The sequence below is a fragment of the Diabrotica virgifera genome, chromosome 10 (assembly GCF_917563875.1).
Source record: "Diabrotica virgifera virgifera chromosome 10, PGI_DIABVI_V3a".
NCBI lineage: Eukaryota > Metazoa > Arthropoda > Insecta > Coleoptera > Chrysomelidae > Diabrotica > Diabrotica virgifera.
Genome location: NC_065452.1, coordinates 151,858,414 through 151,874,311, shown reverse-complemented (window position 1 = coordinate 151,874,311; position 15,898 = coordinate 151,858,414). Strand labels below are relative to the sequence as shown.

Below are 15,898 nucleotides of genomic sequence, written 5' to 3'. Positions count from 1 at the left end.
GGATATAGTAACATGGGAAAAAATGGAGAACAAATACTTATTAGGTACTAAAAAGAATGAATAAAATATGGAAAAATTGAGACATCCCAGAAGATAAGAAAACGGTACTAATAGTGTCAATATACAAAAAAGGAGACAGGTACAACTGCTGCCATTGAATAGTTTACACCCTTACATGTCTATTAGCCGATATTTTTGAATTTTCGCCTCGTTTTAACACACTTTTTACGTCAAAGTGACGTTAATTACCAGTGGCGGACCCAGAATAGGTCGATTAAAATTAAAATAAATGTAAAAATGAAGGTGCAAACTATTCAATGACCACAGCTGTACATATATGATCCTCTTAGAAAAAATAATAAGCAAACGATTAAGAATAATGACAGAACACATATTAGACGAAGCACAACGTGGATTTAGATGTGGATACAGGATCATATATTTACTTCAACATATTTCGTGCAACGTCGCTCATATATGAGAGACACAGGTATTTTGCCACGGGCCAGACAAGTAGTATTTGCAGATGATTTGGTGCTAAAAGTGGTAGGTAAGAAAGTTAGTTTAATATTTAAATCAAATACAAATAATCTGTTAAGTATATTTATTTCTTAATTATATAATAGAAGTATAACTTCTTACGTGCATACAAAGTACACACACATTCTTTTTTTAAGAAAATTTAAAGGTGTTACCAAAATGAGGAACACAGATAAAAGGAACGAACTGAAAATATAATACAAATTGGAATTTATAGAACAGACAGCAGTGAGAAGGGCATGAAGCAAAACTATTGAAAAACAAAGAAAAGGAAAACCAAGACGGACATGGGATGAAATAATCAGAAAGATATTGGAGAGAACAGGAGTGACGTGGTCAGACGCAAAGATATTGACACAAAACCTCAAAGAATGAAAGAAATTAGGAGATTTATCTTTAGGTCATTATCTATCATCTGTGCACTTCGCTATCTTGGGCTAGTGTAGGTACTGCGAAACAACAAACAAATAGAATAATAAAATTCTTCTGAAAAATGACAAAAAAACAATAGCAAAAATTGTCATGTCTAGCTTGTCAACAATTTTAAAATAAATTTACCAGAATTTAAAAAATGCTTTATTGATATTTTTTACATGTGAAAATAAAAAAAATTAAATGCATGAGTCTAACAAAATAATTTTTTTGTGTTTTTGAGTATACAAGAAGGCAATACTATCAAAAAACTGGTTTTGTTATGCTGTAGCATCTTTAAGACAAGCACCAATGATCAATAAAAATAATATATACGACAATATCATTACCATTTGCTTCTGACAAACAAAAAATATAGACAAGATACATTTTATATGAAAATAATTACAGTGTTCTACTACAATTATTTAATATGGTAAATGAGCTTCAAAAACAGTTTTTTGTGGATAATTTTTGGAAGACATTCATTAACTTTATTAAGGTGTCTTCAGATGCATACCACTCAAAGTTAAAATAAAAATTCAAAATAACATTAATAAATACCATTTTGTAGCTACACATTGTATCAAAAGCTTTTTAAACGATATACTGAGGAATTTACTCTAATAATTTATTATTAAGATCACAAAGATGTGTCAGTTAGTGTTGATGATAACTAAAAGCTTTGTTTGTAAAATTTACCATCCTCCAAATAAAAATAATTGATACCTAACACAACAGTTGGAGAAATGGTGAACTGGTCTTGTATATCAAGCTCTTAGTTGGGCATTTTTACAGTACCAATTGAAATATAAATATTTTTTAATAATATAACAAAAACTAAAAAATTTTAATAAAACGAACAACAGTTAATAATACAATAAAAATACAGAGTGAGTCACGAGTAATGGGACAAATTATAACTAACAGAAGACTGTTGAGCTCTTCCATTCAATGTAGGACATCTGCAAGTGCCCTCAATTTTAACTTTATAATACCAGGGGGGCGAATTTTCGCCCTGGCTTGCATATTTCTATTATTTTTAGTGTACTTACGAGGTCGTCCTCGTAGCACATCTGGAAGGTGAAGAACCTGTGGAAGAACCGAATTCACAACAACTGAAAAGAAGAGGAAGGTGCCATATTTGCCCAAGAAAGATTGCAAGTATCAAAGCAAATGTAATAATATTGTATTTCCATCTCACAGCATGAAAATAATATGTAATTAATGTGAAAGTTGATTTGTTAACTCAAAAATTTTTGAATAAAATTATATTTTTTAATGTTTAACTTATTTCTAGTAATAGTCATTGGTAAAATGTCTTCAACGTTATAACATCTTAAAATATTACTGTTTTTATATAATTTTAACAGTAATTATACAAAAAAACACTGGGATGAAAATTCGCACCACCTGGTACGTTTTTTTAAATTGACTTGTCATAATGGATGTTTATATAAAATAGCTCTAGCATAATGCTCATTCTCTCTCCATCCGGAGTGACTGATTTATAAATAAATATTTATTTAATTTTTGCAGCTTTCAGCACTGTACAATTATTATTAAGTAAATTATTCTAGCCATTCTGACTCATTCTGTATAATTAGACCAAAAAATTTTTCGTTAATAAATAGTGGAATGATATTTTTTTAACAACTAACTATTAAATATCTTTCAATTTTGACATAAGCTCATCTAAACTAATTTCATTGGCTGCTGTAGCTTCTTCACATTCTTCAACAACATTCTGGTTAGGTAATGTATAAGCCAATTGAACTCCTTGTGCAATATCGACCTCTTCTTTAACATCTAAACTCTCATCTACTAAGCTAATACCCCACTCATTATCTTCATGCACAGGCTTTTCTTCTTTAGCCTCAACAGCTATTTCTGGTTTGGGTTTTAAGGCAAAATCTCGTTGTCTTGACCTACAGTGTGAATCTTCACAGTTTGGATTAGGTTTTAGACTCATTGTTGGGAAGAAATCTGTTAATGCACTGTATCCTAAATAATTTGTGACTTGGCCGAACTGAAGAAGATATTTCAAGGTATTTTGGACCAGAAACCCTGCTATTATGCCCATAGTGGTTGGAAGACTAGCAGCACATACCCCATCTCTTTTTAATGTGCTCTCATCTATGTTTGATGCAACAATCAAGGGTGGAGCACACTGTAAATTAAAACATATTAGTTATTAGATGGAAATTAACACTGTCATTTAATTTTCTTTATTTGGAACCCCATTATTAGGGGTTGAGAGAATTAAAGAAGAGAAGGTGAAATTGTAGAAATTGTTATAAACCTTTTTGCACAAAAATTATACTTACAGCAAAACAAGCTGTTTCTCCAGGCACAATAAATTGAATATGTCCAGATACAGCATTCTCTGACACTCCAGATTCAAACCAAGTCAAATTAAATTCATTACAAGCAGTATTAATAGCAAATCTAGCTTCAAAATTATCCACACAACTTAATACCACATCTATAGGGCCCCCAGTCAAACTGCTTGTCCTGAAACAAACTAAGTGCATTATTACAATCCTTAATGCAAAGGATGCCTTCCAGGACATATCGCATATCCCATTCAAAAGGGTATTAACTCAAAAAAATTCGTTTTTCTATTTATCTCATCAACAAAATCCATTATGCATCATCTTTTTCCTCAGAAACCTGAAATATCTCGACTTTAAAAATATTTCAGTAGATGAAGCGAAACGATATGTCACAATTAAAAATCAAAGTGCATGGTCTGGTAAAACAGTATCATGTGACAAGAAGATACGCTAGTTTCTAGAAGCTAGAAACAACCAATGACACCAGTGTGTTTTAACTTTTTTTCGGGAAAAAGTGTTATAAATCAAATCTTTTTGAGGAAAACTGAATTATTTTGAATTAAAATGTGGTTTTTTAGTTGTCACTTTCTTTTAACAAATATCTTTTCTATGTTACTCTAGTCCAATTGTAACAGATGAAACACTGACATAAAAATTAAATGTATACTACCTAAGATAAAAAATATATTAGGAAATAATCAAAGCAAATATTTCGTTTTTGCTCTCCTGTAAAATGTTAATATTTTGAGTTGCTACATATGGTTTAGAATGGGATGTGCGATATATTTATAACAAAAATATGATACTGAACAATTAATAACAAAATTAATTTTTTACATACCTCAAAACTTCAGTAAAATTATCAAAGTTTTCTACAGTAGTAATATTGTAGTTGTAAGTATGAATGTCTACATCTGGGTTGATGTTTCTTAAAGTTTCCGCAGCAGCTTCCACTTTACTTAATCCAGACTGATGTGGCTGGAAAAATAGTCTATTCATGTTGGCAAGTTCAACTTTATCATAATCAAATAAAATCAGTCTTCCAATTCCACATCTGGTAAGCATTTCAGCTGTAACACTGCCTACACCTCCAACACCCACAACAGCTACTGTATAATCTCTGATCTTTTCGTAGTTGTTGACTATGCCCATACGTTTAAGAGCCATGAGGCGACTAAAACATTTAAGGATACTTGAAATCAAAATATATAAAATATAACAGTAAAACTGATAATATTACAGTAGGTATGTTCATTGCCCTAGAAGGGTCAGAGACACTGTTGTTCTAGAGTCTAGAGAAATATGGGTCTATTGAATAAAAAGAAGTATTTGCTTTAACTTCCTCCTGTTTAAGTATTTACTTAATAGTAATTAAATAAAGCATTAAAGAAATGACTTTATTCAATTACTATTAAGTAAATACTTGTGTAAAAGAAAATACTTCTTTTTATTCAATAGACCCATTACATAGGGCTTCTCATTAGAATTATTATACAAAAATTGTAATAGGGAACATGTTAAACTGCAAAAAACTTGGCATAAACCATACTCTAATAACTCAATAATTATTTATCAATTTTACCGGCTTAATAAATATGTATAACAAATATTTGGGGCACCAAAGATATTTACATACAGAAACTTCTGTTTTATATCAATTCACCATCATACATACCTGTAGGGATTTGAATCTATGACTTCAGATGACATTTCTTTAATCTTTTGCCGAACATTCTTCTGTGTAGCAGCTTCTAATTTTTCTTTTAAATCTTTTATTTGAGCTAACAAAGCTTCTTGACTCATCTTGTTATTTAAATAAATTCTTTAACATATGTTTGAATTAGATCCTATATAAGTGTCACTGTCTGACTGAAATCTGAAAGAAATGTCAATATATGACATATATGTCAAATAAAGTCACCAAAGTGTCAACTTCTTCTTTTTGAAATAGAATTGTCATTTCATTGGTCATTTCCTGTAGAAGGTAACCTACCATTTCTTATTCTGTGTCCTACCGGATTTTTTTAAGTATCCTCATATTTCTCTTTACACGACTTTCTTTATTAGAAAATAAATTGTAAAGAAAATAATTAAATGGAACCACAGATTGAGTAGGACCTTTGTTTATATGTCATGTTTGACTCACACTTGTAAAGGATAGAGCAATAACATCACATGTGCAGGCTTAGTATATGACAGAGAAGCAAAAGTAGAATGCACAAAACACGAAAAAAGGCGGTTATCACTAGTAATAAAAAAAATATTATCTTATCTTAAACAATTTTAAAAAGTTATACACAAAGAAGGATATAGGAATCTAATCTATTATTATACCCTGCTGTATTTTAGAAGTTAAAAAATAACTGGGATATGTTGCTAACTTCACAGATCTATCCCAAAGCATTATTAAAAAGTTTGTTGTAAAAAATTTGAGTTAGGTTATGTTAAAAAATGAACTAATTGAGAATGTAATGTAATGTAAAATTATATTAGCTTAATTTATATAGATATTCTGAAAACAGTTTATTACATTTAGAAAAAATGTGGAACGGCAGGGATAAATCATACAAAATATTACCCAGTAAGTTATGCAAAATTTTGTGGTGGAAAGGTAAAAAGAAGGGAGTCAAAACAACAAAATGTTGTTTTGGGTGAAAAATTAGTTAATTTCCTTTGAAACTTTTCGGTTCACGACTTGTCACGTAATTTCATTTCTAATTTGGATTTCTATGGGGTTGTATATACACAGAAGCAGATAAGCTTTCCAACATACACTAGACTAGAATTATTGGTCTTACTAATAATTTATTAATAAAGTAGCTAAATAAGAGGTGTTTGGGGCTTTACATATTATAAATGTGACTCATTCTCTTTTACCTTACATATTTTATCTTAATGGCTAGTGTGTATTATGTATATTATATAAAACTAATTTTAGCCAACAGCTACCTTGATCAAACTAATAGATCATATACAGCTAAACCAGTTCATGTAAGAAGAGTTGAGCAAGCTGTCGACACTAATATGTTTTTACGAGATGTACACAACCAATTACAGTTAAGTAGCGACTCTGACGATTCTGATGATGGCATGGGCAATCTGAGTGATGTCAATATAGATTCTATTTTAAAAGGTTGGATTTTATTTCTTAGTTTCATTTATATGTGTTATTATACTTCCGTATTTCCAGATTCAGAACCTCACTCTACCAATGAGTATTACAATCTTAAAACTGTTTCAACTAGGAGGAAATGGCTTGCTGATGTTCTACAAGAAAGTTCAGATAGTAGTCCGGATGATGTACAATATAAGCATGTTATGAGGTTGCATTCATATCAAAAATCCTTAAGAAAAAGAAAAGAGGTTAGTATGTAAATAACTTTTTTATTAGGAATCTCTGCTAGTATTTTAACCTTTTGAATGTGGAAAGACGAGTGTACTTTCTTAATTTTTGATAAAATGCGAAAGGCATGCAGGTGTGCTCTCGCCATATTAACTTTTAGTTTAAGCAAAGTATGGCTGCACAATAGGGAAAACCGGAAAAGAGAGAATAGAGGACAGAATTCTGAAAGGCTAAAAACATATGGAATGAATACAAATCTGCTGAAAAGCAAGTAAGAGATAACTATACAGGGTGGTGAATCGTAAAGTGGGCCATAGGAAACTCAATGTAAAATTATAAACTGTTGAATTCCTGCTTCCCTAATTATTTTACATCAAAAGTCATGAGACCTATTTGTAGAGGAATGAAATCTGTATTAAAAACAAAAGTTACAATTGTTCTACTATTTAAACATATTCCAAAATTTTGAAAAATATAATGTATTTGCCACAGTAGATATGTGTGTGCAAGTTAGGCCACACGTTACTATTTAATTGACAGTGCGCACACTATTGACTGAACAAAACATCTTTATTATTAATACTTTCTCCTTAACTGACGGTATTTTATCAACTTTATCATGTTTTAAAGAATAAATGATAAAATAAATAAAAAAAATTGACAATTCAAATTGTTAATATAATAACTTCATTGTCACCAAATGCAACCTTATACACATTATTGCACTGTGTGTGGCCTAACTTTAGTGTTACAGTCTGAAAAATGTTTTATATTTTTACAAAATTTTGAATCGTAGAACAATTTTAACAGTTGTTTTCAATAGAGATTTCAATCCTCTACAAATAGTTTCTTATGACTTTTGATGTAAAATAATTAGGGAAGCAGGAATTCAACAGTTTAGAATTTTACATTGAGTTTCCTATGGCCCGTTTTCCAATTCACCACCCGGTATTATAAGATCTGTTGTTACATATGGGTTAGAAAAATAAATGATTAACAAGAAAGAGGATAGCTTTCTAAAATCTGAAAGAAAAATAATGAGAACAATACTGGGTCACAATGTATCAAGAGAAGGAGAAAGAAGAACAAAAACAAATGCTGAAATTGAAGAATTACGGGGAGAAAATATAGAGGAAGGATCCATGTGTAGAGGAAGGCCTAGAAGAATATGGCTGGATGGTGTAGAAGAAGATATAAGAACAATGAATGTTAAAAACTGGAAAGTTCAATGCAAGAACAAGAAGAAATGGAAAAGAGTCAAGACATCACAAAAAACACACAGCAAGCTATAAATGGCATAGGAGAGTAATCCACCTCACCCAAGAATAGGATTTTGAATGCCATAGAGGGATTTTGAATCCATAAGGATGATCCCTAGGGATTATAATATGAATGCTTAATGAATGAATACATGATGCACAGGGCAACACACTACTATTTAACTCCACACTGCAAGGGTTAATCAATGTTTTTAAATTTAATTATCTTTAAATATTTTTATGTATACCTCATATTTTAATATCAGAGTAATTTTGCTATATGCACTTTTCTAGACTAACAATAAATACTTTTTTGGGGGGCATTTATATTGATAATATACTAATGACATGTTATAATTTTAAATTGATTCAACCTAAAGTAAAAGCCAGAGTTAGAATGCAGTGTTAGTCACACGGTGCGCATGGATGCTGCTCATGTCGGCACAGTGGTATACAACCGTAGGTAATTGTTGTGTGCGCGTATATTCCAGTGCTATGATTCTTAAATCGGGTCCTAATGCACCACTCGGTTCAAACCGGCAACGTGGTCGGCTGTTCTCCGGTAAGAAATACATTGCCCTATGCTACCTGCACTGCATTCTAACTGTGGCTTTTAGTATAGAAGCAAAATATCTCATTTTGCTCAACTTTAATAAGTTTTTTACAAATTGAGTTATATGTGTATTCATATGTTCATTATCATTGAAAAATAGAAATTTTTAGTAACCAATGGCCATTCAGTTGTAGTAATTGAATAACATTAATTTACTATACTAAATTTACAATCAAGATGCAGTATAAATAAACAAAACAAGACACTTTAAATGCTACTAGGAGCACCCCGAATCATAATTTACAATGTATATACATTGTAAATCCCAAATCATGATTTCCAAAGTTTATACATTGTAAATTATGATTCGGGGTGCTCCTAGTAGCATTTAAAGTGTCTTGTTTTGTTTATTTATACTGCATCTTGATTGTAAATTTAGTATAGTATCCTTTTTGTTTCATTGTGCTATATAAAAAACATATTATGTTTTATATTTATTTTTTTTTTAGAATTTTGATAATTATGCATACTATGGAGCTGGATTGATCAGTGCAGTAGATCTTTATCCACATGTAGAAAAAAATCTACCAGTACCTGTCAAGAAAAATAAAATTAAAATAGAAGACACATTTAAGTCTCCACTATACCATCCTGATATTTTGGATGCTATTTCGGTATGTATTGAGAAAGAAATATTAAATATGTACTTGTTCCTATTTTTCATTTTGATGCTATTTTTATGCATTTTTTCAACAAAGTGTATTCCAGATAGAATTTTAAGAACTGGAAATGGGGATAGAAATTTTTTATTTTTATTTGCACTCCTGTATGCCAAACTTTATCAAATGGCTGAGATGTGTTAATGAAAGCAGCTGAGCAATATCTTTTGGAGTTTAAATCTTTGTTTATTTTTTTAACCAATAGATGCATTTCTTCTATAGTTCCATGCTTATCACAGAAACTAAATTGATGTTCTGGAATTATTTTATCTTTGTCTAGTATCATTTTTAGTTTTTTCATGTCCTATATCTTCTCAAAGAGTTTGCTGACTATAGGCAGAAGAGTTATAGGCCAGCAGGTAGACACATTTTCTTCCATTGCTTTTTTCCTGGTTTAAGGATAATTAGGATTTGTGCCACCTTTCAGGTGCTAGGGAAGTAGTTCAAGTTCAAACACAGAAATGCATTGGATATAAAAGTTATAGTAGAAACGAAATTTTGTCAGAATTAGCAAAGAAGTGTTTAAGAAATTAGATATGTCACTTTAAAGATAAGAGCTTGCCGATATTTTAACATCCCATTATTCATGTAAATTAGTCATCAGTAAACAACTTTCACATTAGTACAGTTAAAATTATTAGATGATAAAATATTAAGCAAGAGAAATTACACTTTTTTCTACTTTAAGTAAAAAAAGCAAGTTCATTAGTGGAACCGAATTCAAAATTATTCTGCCCATAATTTTTGAAAAGGTATTTGGTTAAAACGTTTTATTTTTGTTGGTAAAAAAATATATTAATTTGTCTGGACTAAATTACGGTTCTGTTGATATCAGAGAGGACTTGGTATTCACACAATGTTGTCAAACTGAATTTTGTTTTACGAGTATTCATATAAATTTTCTAGGCGATCTCCGAGCTGAGTATACTATGTTTTATGTACTTATCCGAGACTTCTTTCAGAATCTTGCCAGATATTTGGTCAAAACAGGGAGACTTTTTTAATGTTGTTTCTTTCACTTTTGTTTACTTGGTTCGCAGTAAATTTCATGTGAGGCAGGACCATTTTGAAACTGTGCTGTTAGTACTTTGGTTAATTCTGTTTCTTCCTCTCTGGAAAGTGTAGAAGTTAATGCCATAAATACATTTTGAAGGTGCTTATCAAATAGATTAACTTTGTCTTTATTGTTCCTAACCTAGTTACTGGCATCATCTCTAATGGGTGGATTATATTGTTGGGACCATTGAGTTTTCTTGTGGCTTTCCAAAATGAATAATCTGTGGCCTCTGTTGGAGTTGGAGATTGATTTTCTAGGTATTCTTAAATTCCAAGGTTTTCTTCTTTATGGATTCATTCTTTTAACCTCTTTGTTGCTTTTTCAAATTTTTCTTATTTGCCAAGTGACTCAAAAAACATATATCCATCTTCTAAACCTGTATAAGCTAGTACAGGGTTCCAGAATTCTGGAATAAGTCAATTGGTTGAAGTATGACTGGTTTATAAGAGACATTTTCCAAGAAAAAACCTACATTTTATCTTTACATAATTGAATTTATTGTAAATATACAAAAGTAATGTTTTTGTATCATTTTGTATAACTTTTGTTGTTAAAAATCTCACCATCCGATTTAATTATTATTAATTACAATAATTTCAGGATGAACCATGTTTAGATTTGAATCTCCAAAATGGAATGGATTTCCAAAGCATCGACGATATAGCTGATAAGTATTTGCCATCTGAATATGGACTTGTCATTCCAAATCAGTCTCTACCTCCTCCTCCTTTAGGACTTCATATACCAAAGAAAAAAACAAAAAAATTCAAAGATGAAGAGTCCAGACGGAAATGGGAAGATATGATGACCATAAAGCGGCGAAAATTATTTACTAATATAGTCAAAAAAGAAATTGGAAAGCAACATAGATCAAAAATTAACAAACACAAGGAAATGCTACTGCAGTGCAAACGAGTGGCATCACATTGTGTTAAATATGCACGTCAAAAAGCTGTAAGTTTTTTATAAGTGAAAAAAAATTGAAAAATAATGTATTAATTGTATTAATGTATTATTTGATTTTTATTTTAGCTCCAAAGCGCTCGAATAGTCAAAGAACAGCCATGGAGGATGAAGAGGTTATCACGTGAGAATATTGCTTACTGGAAACGCTCACGGCGTTTTGATAGAGAAGTTAAGAAACGGTTAGAGAAAGAAGCAGAAGAACAAAGAAAAATTGACCACGAGTTGGTAGAAGCCAAGCGACAACAGAGGAAATTAAACTTTCTTATTACTCAGACTGAGCTGTATGCTCATTTCATGTCCAAGAAATTGGGACAGGCTTCTCCTGAAGAACAGTTGCTAATTTTAAGCCAGCTAGACGAGGAAAGTTCAATAAAATTAAGTTGTGATACTTACGATAGGTAGGAAATAAAATTAATTAACATACATTTTTATATTACTACACTAAACATCAAAATTAACGCACCACCTTAAACATGGGACATTTTTGATGTCTCGTATTTCCTAAACCTGTTGTCCGATTTTAGTGATTTTTTTAGTATATTATAACTTTATTCTTCAAGAATATTGATGTAATAATATTATTGCTAAACAGATAAGTGTCATTGTATACCGGGTGTAATAATGATATTGTGTTTTTTCCTTAAAGTTTGGAACACCCTGTGGAATATTCTAGCGTATATAAAATATTGAAATTAAAACTCAACTGTAGCCTTAGGCTTTCTTAACATTTTGCTTTTCGATTCATTCGCTTATGTGGGATAATAAAAAAGTTAGGTACTCTAAGTGTTAGGTGTCTCTAAATAAGTGCGACATACTTTAAGGGGTAATTCTGCATGAAAAAATAATGACCATTTGCTTTATAAACATATGTCCGCAAATGCTTCTTTTCCGAGATACGGGATGCTGAATTTTTTCTTACAAACTGACGATTTATTTATTGCTCTAAAACCGGTTGAGATATGCAAATCAAATTTAGTAGGTAGTTTAGAGGTAGTTATTGCGAATTTTTTTACATATAATTAAGAATTTTATATTAATCATTGGCGTACATACGGGTCTTATTACCCGGTCGTATTACCCGTATGCACGCCAATGGTGAATATAAAATTCTTAATTGTATGCCAAAAAATGCGCAATAACTACCTCTTAAAACCTACCAAATTTCATTTGCATATCTCAATCGGTTTTAGAGCAATAAATAAATCATCAGTTTGTAAGAAAATATTCAACATCCCGTATCTCGGAAACGAAGCATTTGAGGACATATGTTAATAAAGTAAACAGTCATTATTTTTTTATGCAGAATTACTCCTTAAAGTTTGTCGCACTTATTTAGAAACACCCTGTATTGATGAAGAACGTTTATAGTTGTTAAAGTACCTAACTTTTTTATTATCCAACATAAGCTAATAAATCAAAAAGCATAATGTAAAGAAAGCATAAGGCTACAGTTGAGTTTTAATTTCAATATTTTATATACGCCAGAATATTCCACAGGGTGTTCCAAACTTTGAGGAAAAAACACACTATCATTGTTACACCCGGTATACAATGACACTTACCTGTTTAGCAACAATATTATTACATCGATATTCTTGAAGAATAAAGCTATAACATATAAAAAAAATCACTAAAATCGGACAACAGGTTTAGGAAATACAAGACATCAAAAATGTCCCATTTTTAAGGTGGTGCGTTAATTTTGATGCTTAGTTTACGATATAATAACCAAATATTATCTTTAAATATAATCATTTCCTTATTACTGAGTGTGTTGATTTAGTAACATATGAGCAACTATGCTTCTATCTTAGGCTGCTCTCATAGACTCTGAGCATGTCTTGCCACTGGCCTTCTGCACAAGTAGATATTTATTATAGACAATTTTCTTAGGCCACAGAACTCAATTAATCTATTCATTTATTTCACCTAATCCGAAAGGATTACCAATTTTAGCATTAAAGTACACACACCCAAACTTATATGGAATCACCATGTATTTCAAAGCAATATTTATTTCTTTTGAAAAAACTTGTTATTGTTGCGAAGATTAAAGGTTTTTATTGAAAATAAACAAATATATAAGACAATCGGATAGTACAGCCCGGTACGGTATAGATTATTTGCTTGAGTTGCAAGTTGAACGAAAATAAGTAAACTAAATTTTGCATCCAAAAACGAAAATATGCCTCATGTGGGGTTATAAAACTTACAACGAGGAAAGATTATTGGTCTTGTGGAGAAAGTAATGTTCTCAGATGGACATAGCTGCAGAGCTAGGCGTAATACAGGGCGTTCTGTCCAACACATATGCTAGGTAAGAGGAACTAGGAAAGCTCAAAAATAAGGCAAGGAAAAGTCGCCAAAAGTAATAACGGCTCTCCACGATCGTTTAATTGTCCAATCAGCTGGAAGACACCCAACCATTTCTCACTTGGAGCTCCAAAGGCAGCTTTTGGAAGCTACAGGTGTAACTGTTTCAGTTGAAACGATAAGAAGAAGAGCTCGTACCAAGAAATATACAGCAGGAGACAGTTATGGGTCCCCGAGTTATCCAGGCAGCACAACATTGATCGCCTAAATTGGTGTCTTCACCACCAAAACTGGAACATTGGGAATTGACAAAATGTGCTATTATCAGAAACAGTCAGGATTTAATGTAATCAGATGGAAAATCAGATGACCCACGAAATCGTGTACTTAGCGGTCGAGGAAGACAAGCAAGAACGAAAACTGTCAGATCTGTTCACAAATATACAAGGGGAAGTGTAATGTTCTGGAGAGGAATTGTGATCCGTAAAAAAACTCCTTTAATTTTCATCCAATCACCTTTAACTGCTCACAGGTATGTTGATAACCTGTAGTCAGGCTCTGGAGAGGTGCAACAGGATAAATTTTAATTTTATTGCATGATAATGGACCTCTACATACCATTAGAGTGAATACAGACATCATTGAAGCAGAAGGTATCCCTTGTTTGGAGTGGCCTGCTTGCTCACCCGAGCTTAATCCTATAGAGTATTTGTGGGATATGCTTAAAAGAAAAATTAGAGCTCGACGGGATAATCCACAAAACACCGCACGGCTAATACAAGCTGCTTTTAAAGGATGGAGCAACCTACCACAACAAAATGTTGATAATTTGATTAGGAGCGTGCCCACGCAAACTGAAGCTTGCATAAGGACTAGAGGTGATAACACTGACTACCACAAAATACAAAAAAAATAAATAAAAACAAGTTAAACATTATTTGTTTTACATTGAAATTTTGTATGCTATTGACTTTGAAACAACTACTTTCAATTTGTTTGTTAAATACTTTATTGTTCTATTTAATTGTTATGTATTTGTTATTAAATTGCTTTCAAATAAATATTGTTTGACTTCGTGTGTTCGTTTTTTTAAATTCGCACGAAATAGTAAGAAATATCAGATGATTCCATATAAGTTTGGGTGTGTGTACAGAGAGGGGCTAAATTATGGAATAAATTAATTTTATCTAAAATGGACCACTTTGGAAAAAAATCGCGAAACAGGTCGATTTTTAAATTACAATTTTTTTGCATATATTTCATACTAGTGACGTCATCCATCTGGGCGTGATGACGTAATCAATGATTTTTTTAAATGGGAATAGGGGTCGTGTGGCACCTCATTTGAAACGGTGTTCAATTCTCTATTCAGTAATATAAATAATAATATCATTATTTATACAGGGTGACCAAAAAAATAATTTTTGAATTAAATTAATTGACGCAAAAAGAAGAATGTATGTAATTTATTTAACTAAAAATACATTGTATTGCTGTCAGTAAATAGAAAAAAATGCTTATTTCACAAATAAACATTTCTTTTCGCTTAAATTAAATCACAAACAGCCTCCCACCTACCACTTGGCAATTTGAACATTTAATTTAAGCGAAAAGCAATGTTTATTTGCCAAATAAACATTATTTCCTATTTTCTGAAAGTGATAGAATGTATTTTGAGTTAAATAAATTGCATACATTCTTCTTTTTTCGTCAGTTAATTTAATTCAAAAATTTATTTTTTGGCCACCCTGTATAAATAATGATATTAATGTTTATATTATTGAATAGAGAATTGAACACCCTTTCAAATGAGGTGCCACACGGCACCTATTCTCATTTAAAAAAATCATCGATTACGTCATCACGCCCAGATGAATGACGTCACAAGTATGAAATATATGCCAAAAAATTGTAATTTAAAAATCAAAATCGACCTGTTTCGGGATTTTTCTCCAAAGTCGTCCATTTTAGAGAAAATTAATTTATTCCATAATTTAGCCCTTCTCTGTATATTTACCTTTTAATTCATATTGTATATTTTTATTTTAGTGAAAGTATGAAGGAAATGGCCAAAAAGAATGCATTAGATGCATTTCAGAGTGAAAAAGCAAGGACTAGACATTTTGACCAACAAGCCAATTCGTGTCTTAATGAATTTCCCAATGGAGAGGGTGAACAGCCACAACCTAATATGTTTAGAGGCAAATTAAAAGGATATCAACTAAGAGGGATGAATTGGTTGGCAAATTTATACTCTCAGGGAATCAGTGGTATTCTAGCTGATGAAATGGGTCTAGGCAAAACTGTTCAAAGTATTGCGTTTCTTTGTCACATAGCTGAAAAATATTGTAAGTTTTATTTTCCAAAGTAATGCGTTTTAAAATTATAATGTGCTTTGGTA

General features: G+C 31.3%; 2 protein-coding genes across 2 annotated transcripts in view; one reads left to right on the top strand and one right to left on the bottom strand.

The window, feature by feature from the left end:
* Nucleotides 1-1,103: 1,103 nt before the first annotated feature.
* Nucleotides 1,104-5,186, bottom strand: LOC114325138 (ubiquitin-like modifier-activating enzyme 5). The gene is made up of 4 exons (XM_028273084.1): nucleotides 4,963-5,186; nucleotides 4,129-4,461; nucleotides 3,279-3,465; nucleotides 1,104-3,121 (listed from the first exon to the last, which is right to left on the bottom strand). Exons 1-4 carry the CDS (start codon nucleotides 5,088-5,090, stop codon nucleotides 2,615-2,617), a joined length of 1,155 nt encoding a protein of 384 aa, XP_028128885.1. The 5' UTR covers nucleotides 5,091-5,186; the 3' UTR covers nucleotides 1,104-2,614.
* A 191-nt stretch (nucleotides 5,187-5,377) lies between these two features.
* LOC114325137 (chromatin-remodeling ATPase INO80) overlaps nucleotides 5,378-15,898 on the top strand; it is a 75,771-nt gene continuing 65,250 nt past the window's right edge. The window contains exons 1-7 of the mRNA XM_028273083.2: nucleotides 5,378-5,868; nucleotides 6,226-6,420; nucleotides 6,478-6,650; nucleotides 8,952-9,116; nucleotides 10,819-11,172; nucleotides 11,251-11,582; nucleotides 15,547-15,845. Of these exons, the coding sequence (XP_028128884.1) occupies nucleotides 5,829-5,868; nucleotides 6,226-6,420; nucleotides 6,478-6,650; nucleotides 8,952-9,116; nucleotides 10,819-11,172; nucleotides 11,251-11,582; nucleotides 15,547-15,845 (1,558 nt within the window). The 5' untranslated portion in view covers nucleotides 5,378-5,828. The remainder of the gene's footprint in view (nucleotides 5,869-6,225; nucleotides 6,421-6,477; nucleotides 6,651-8,951; nucleotides 9,117-10,818; nucleotides 11,173-11,250; nucleotides 11,583-15,546; nucleotides 15,846-15,898) is intronic.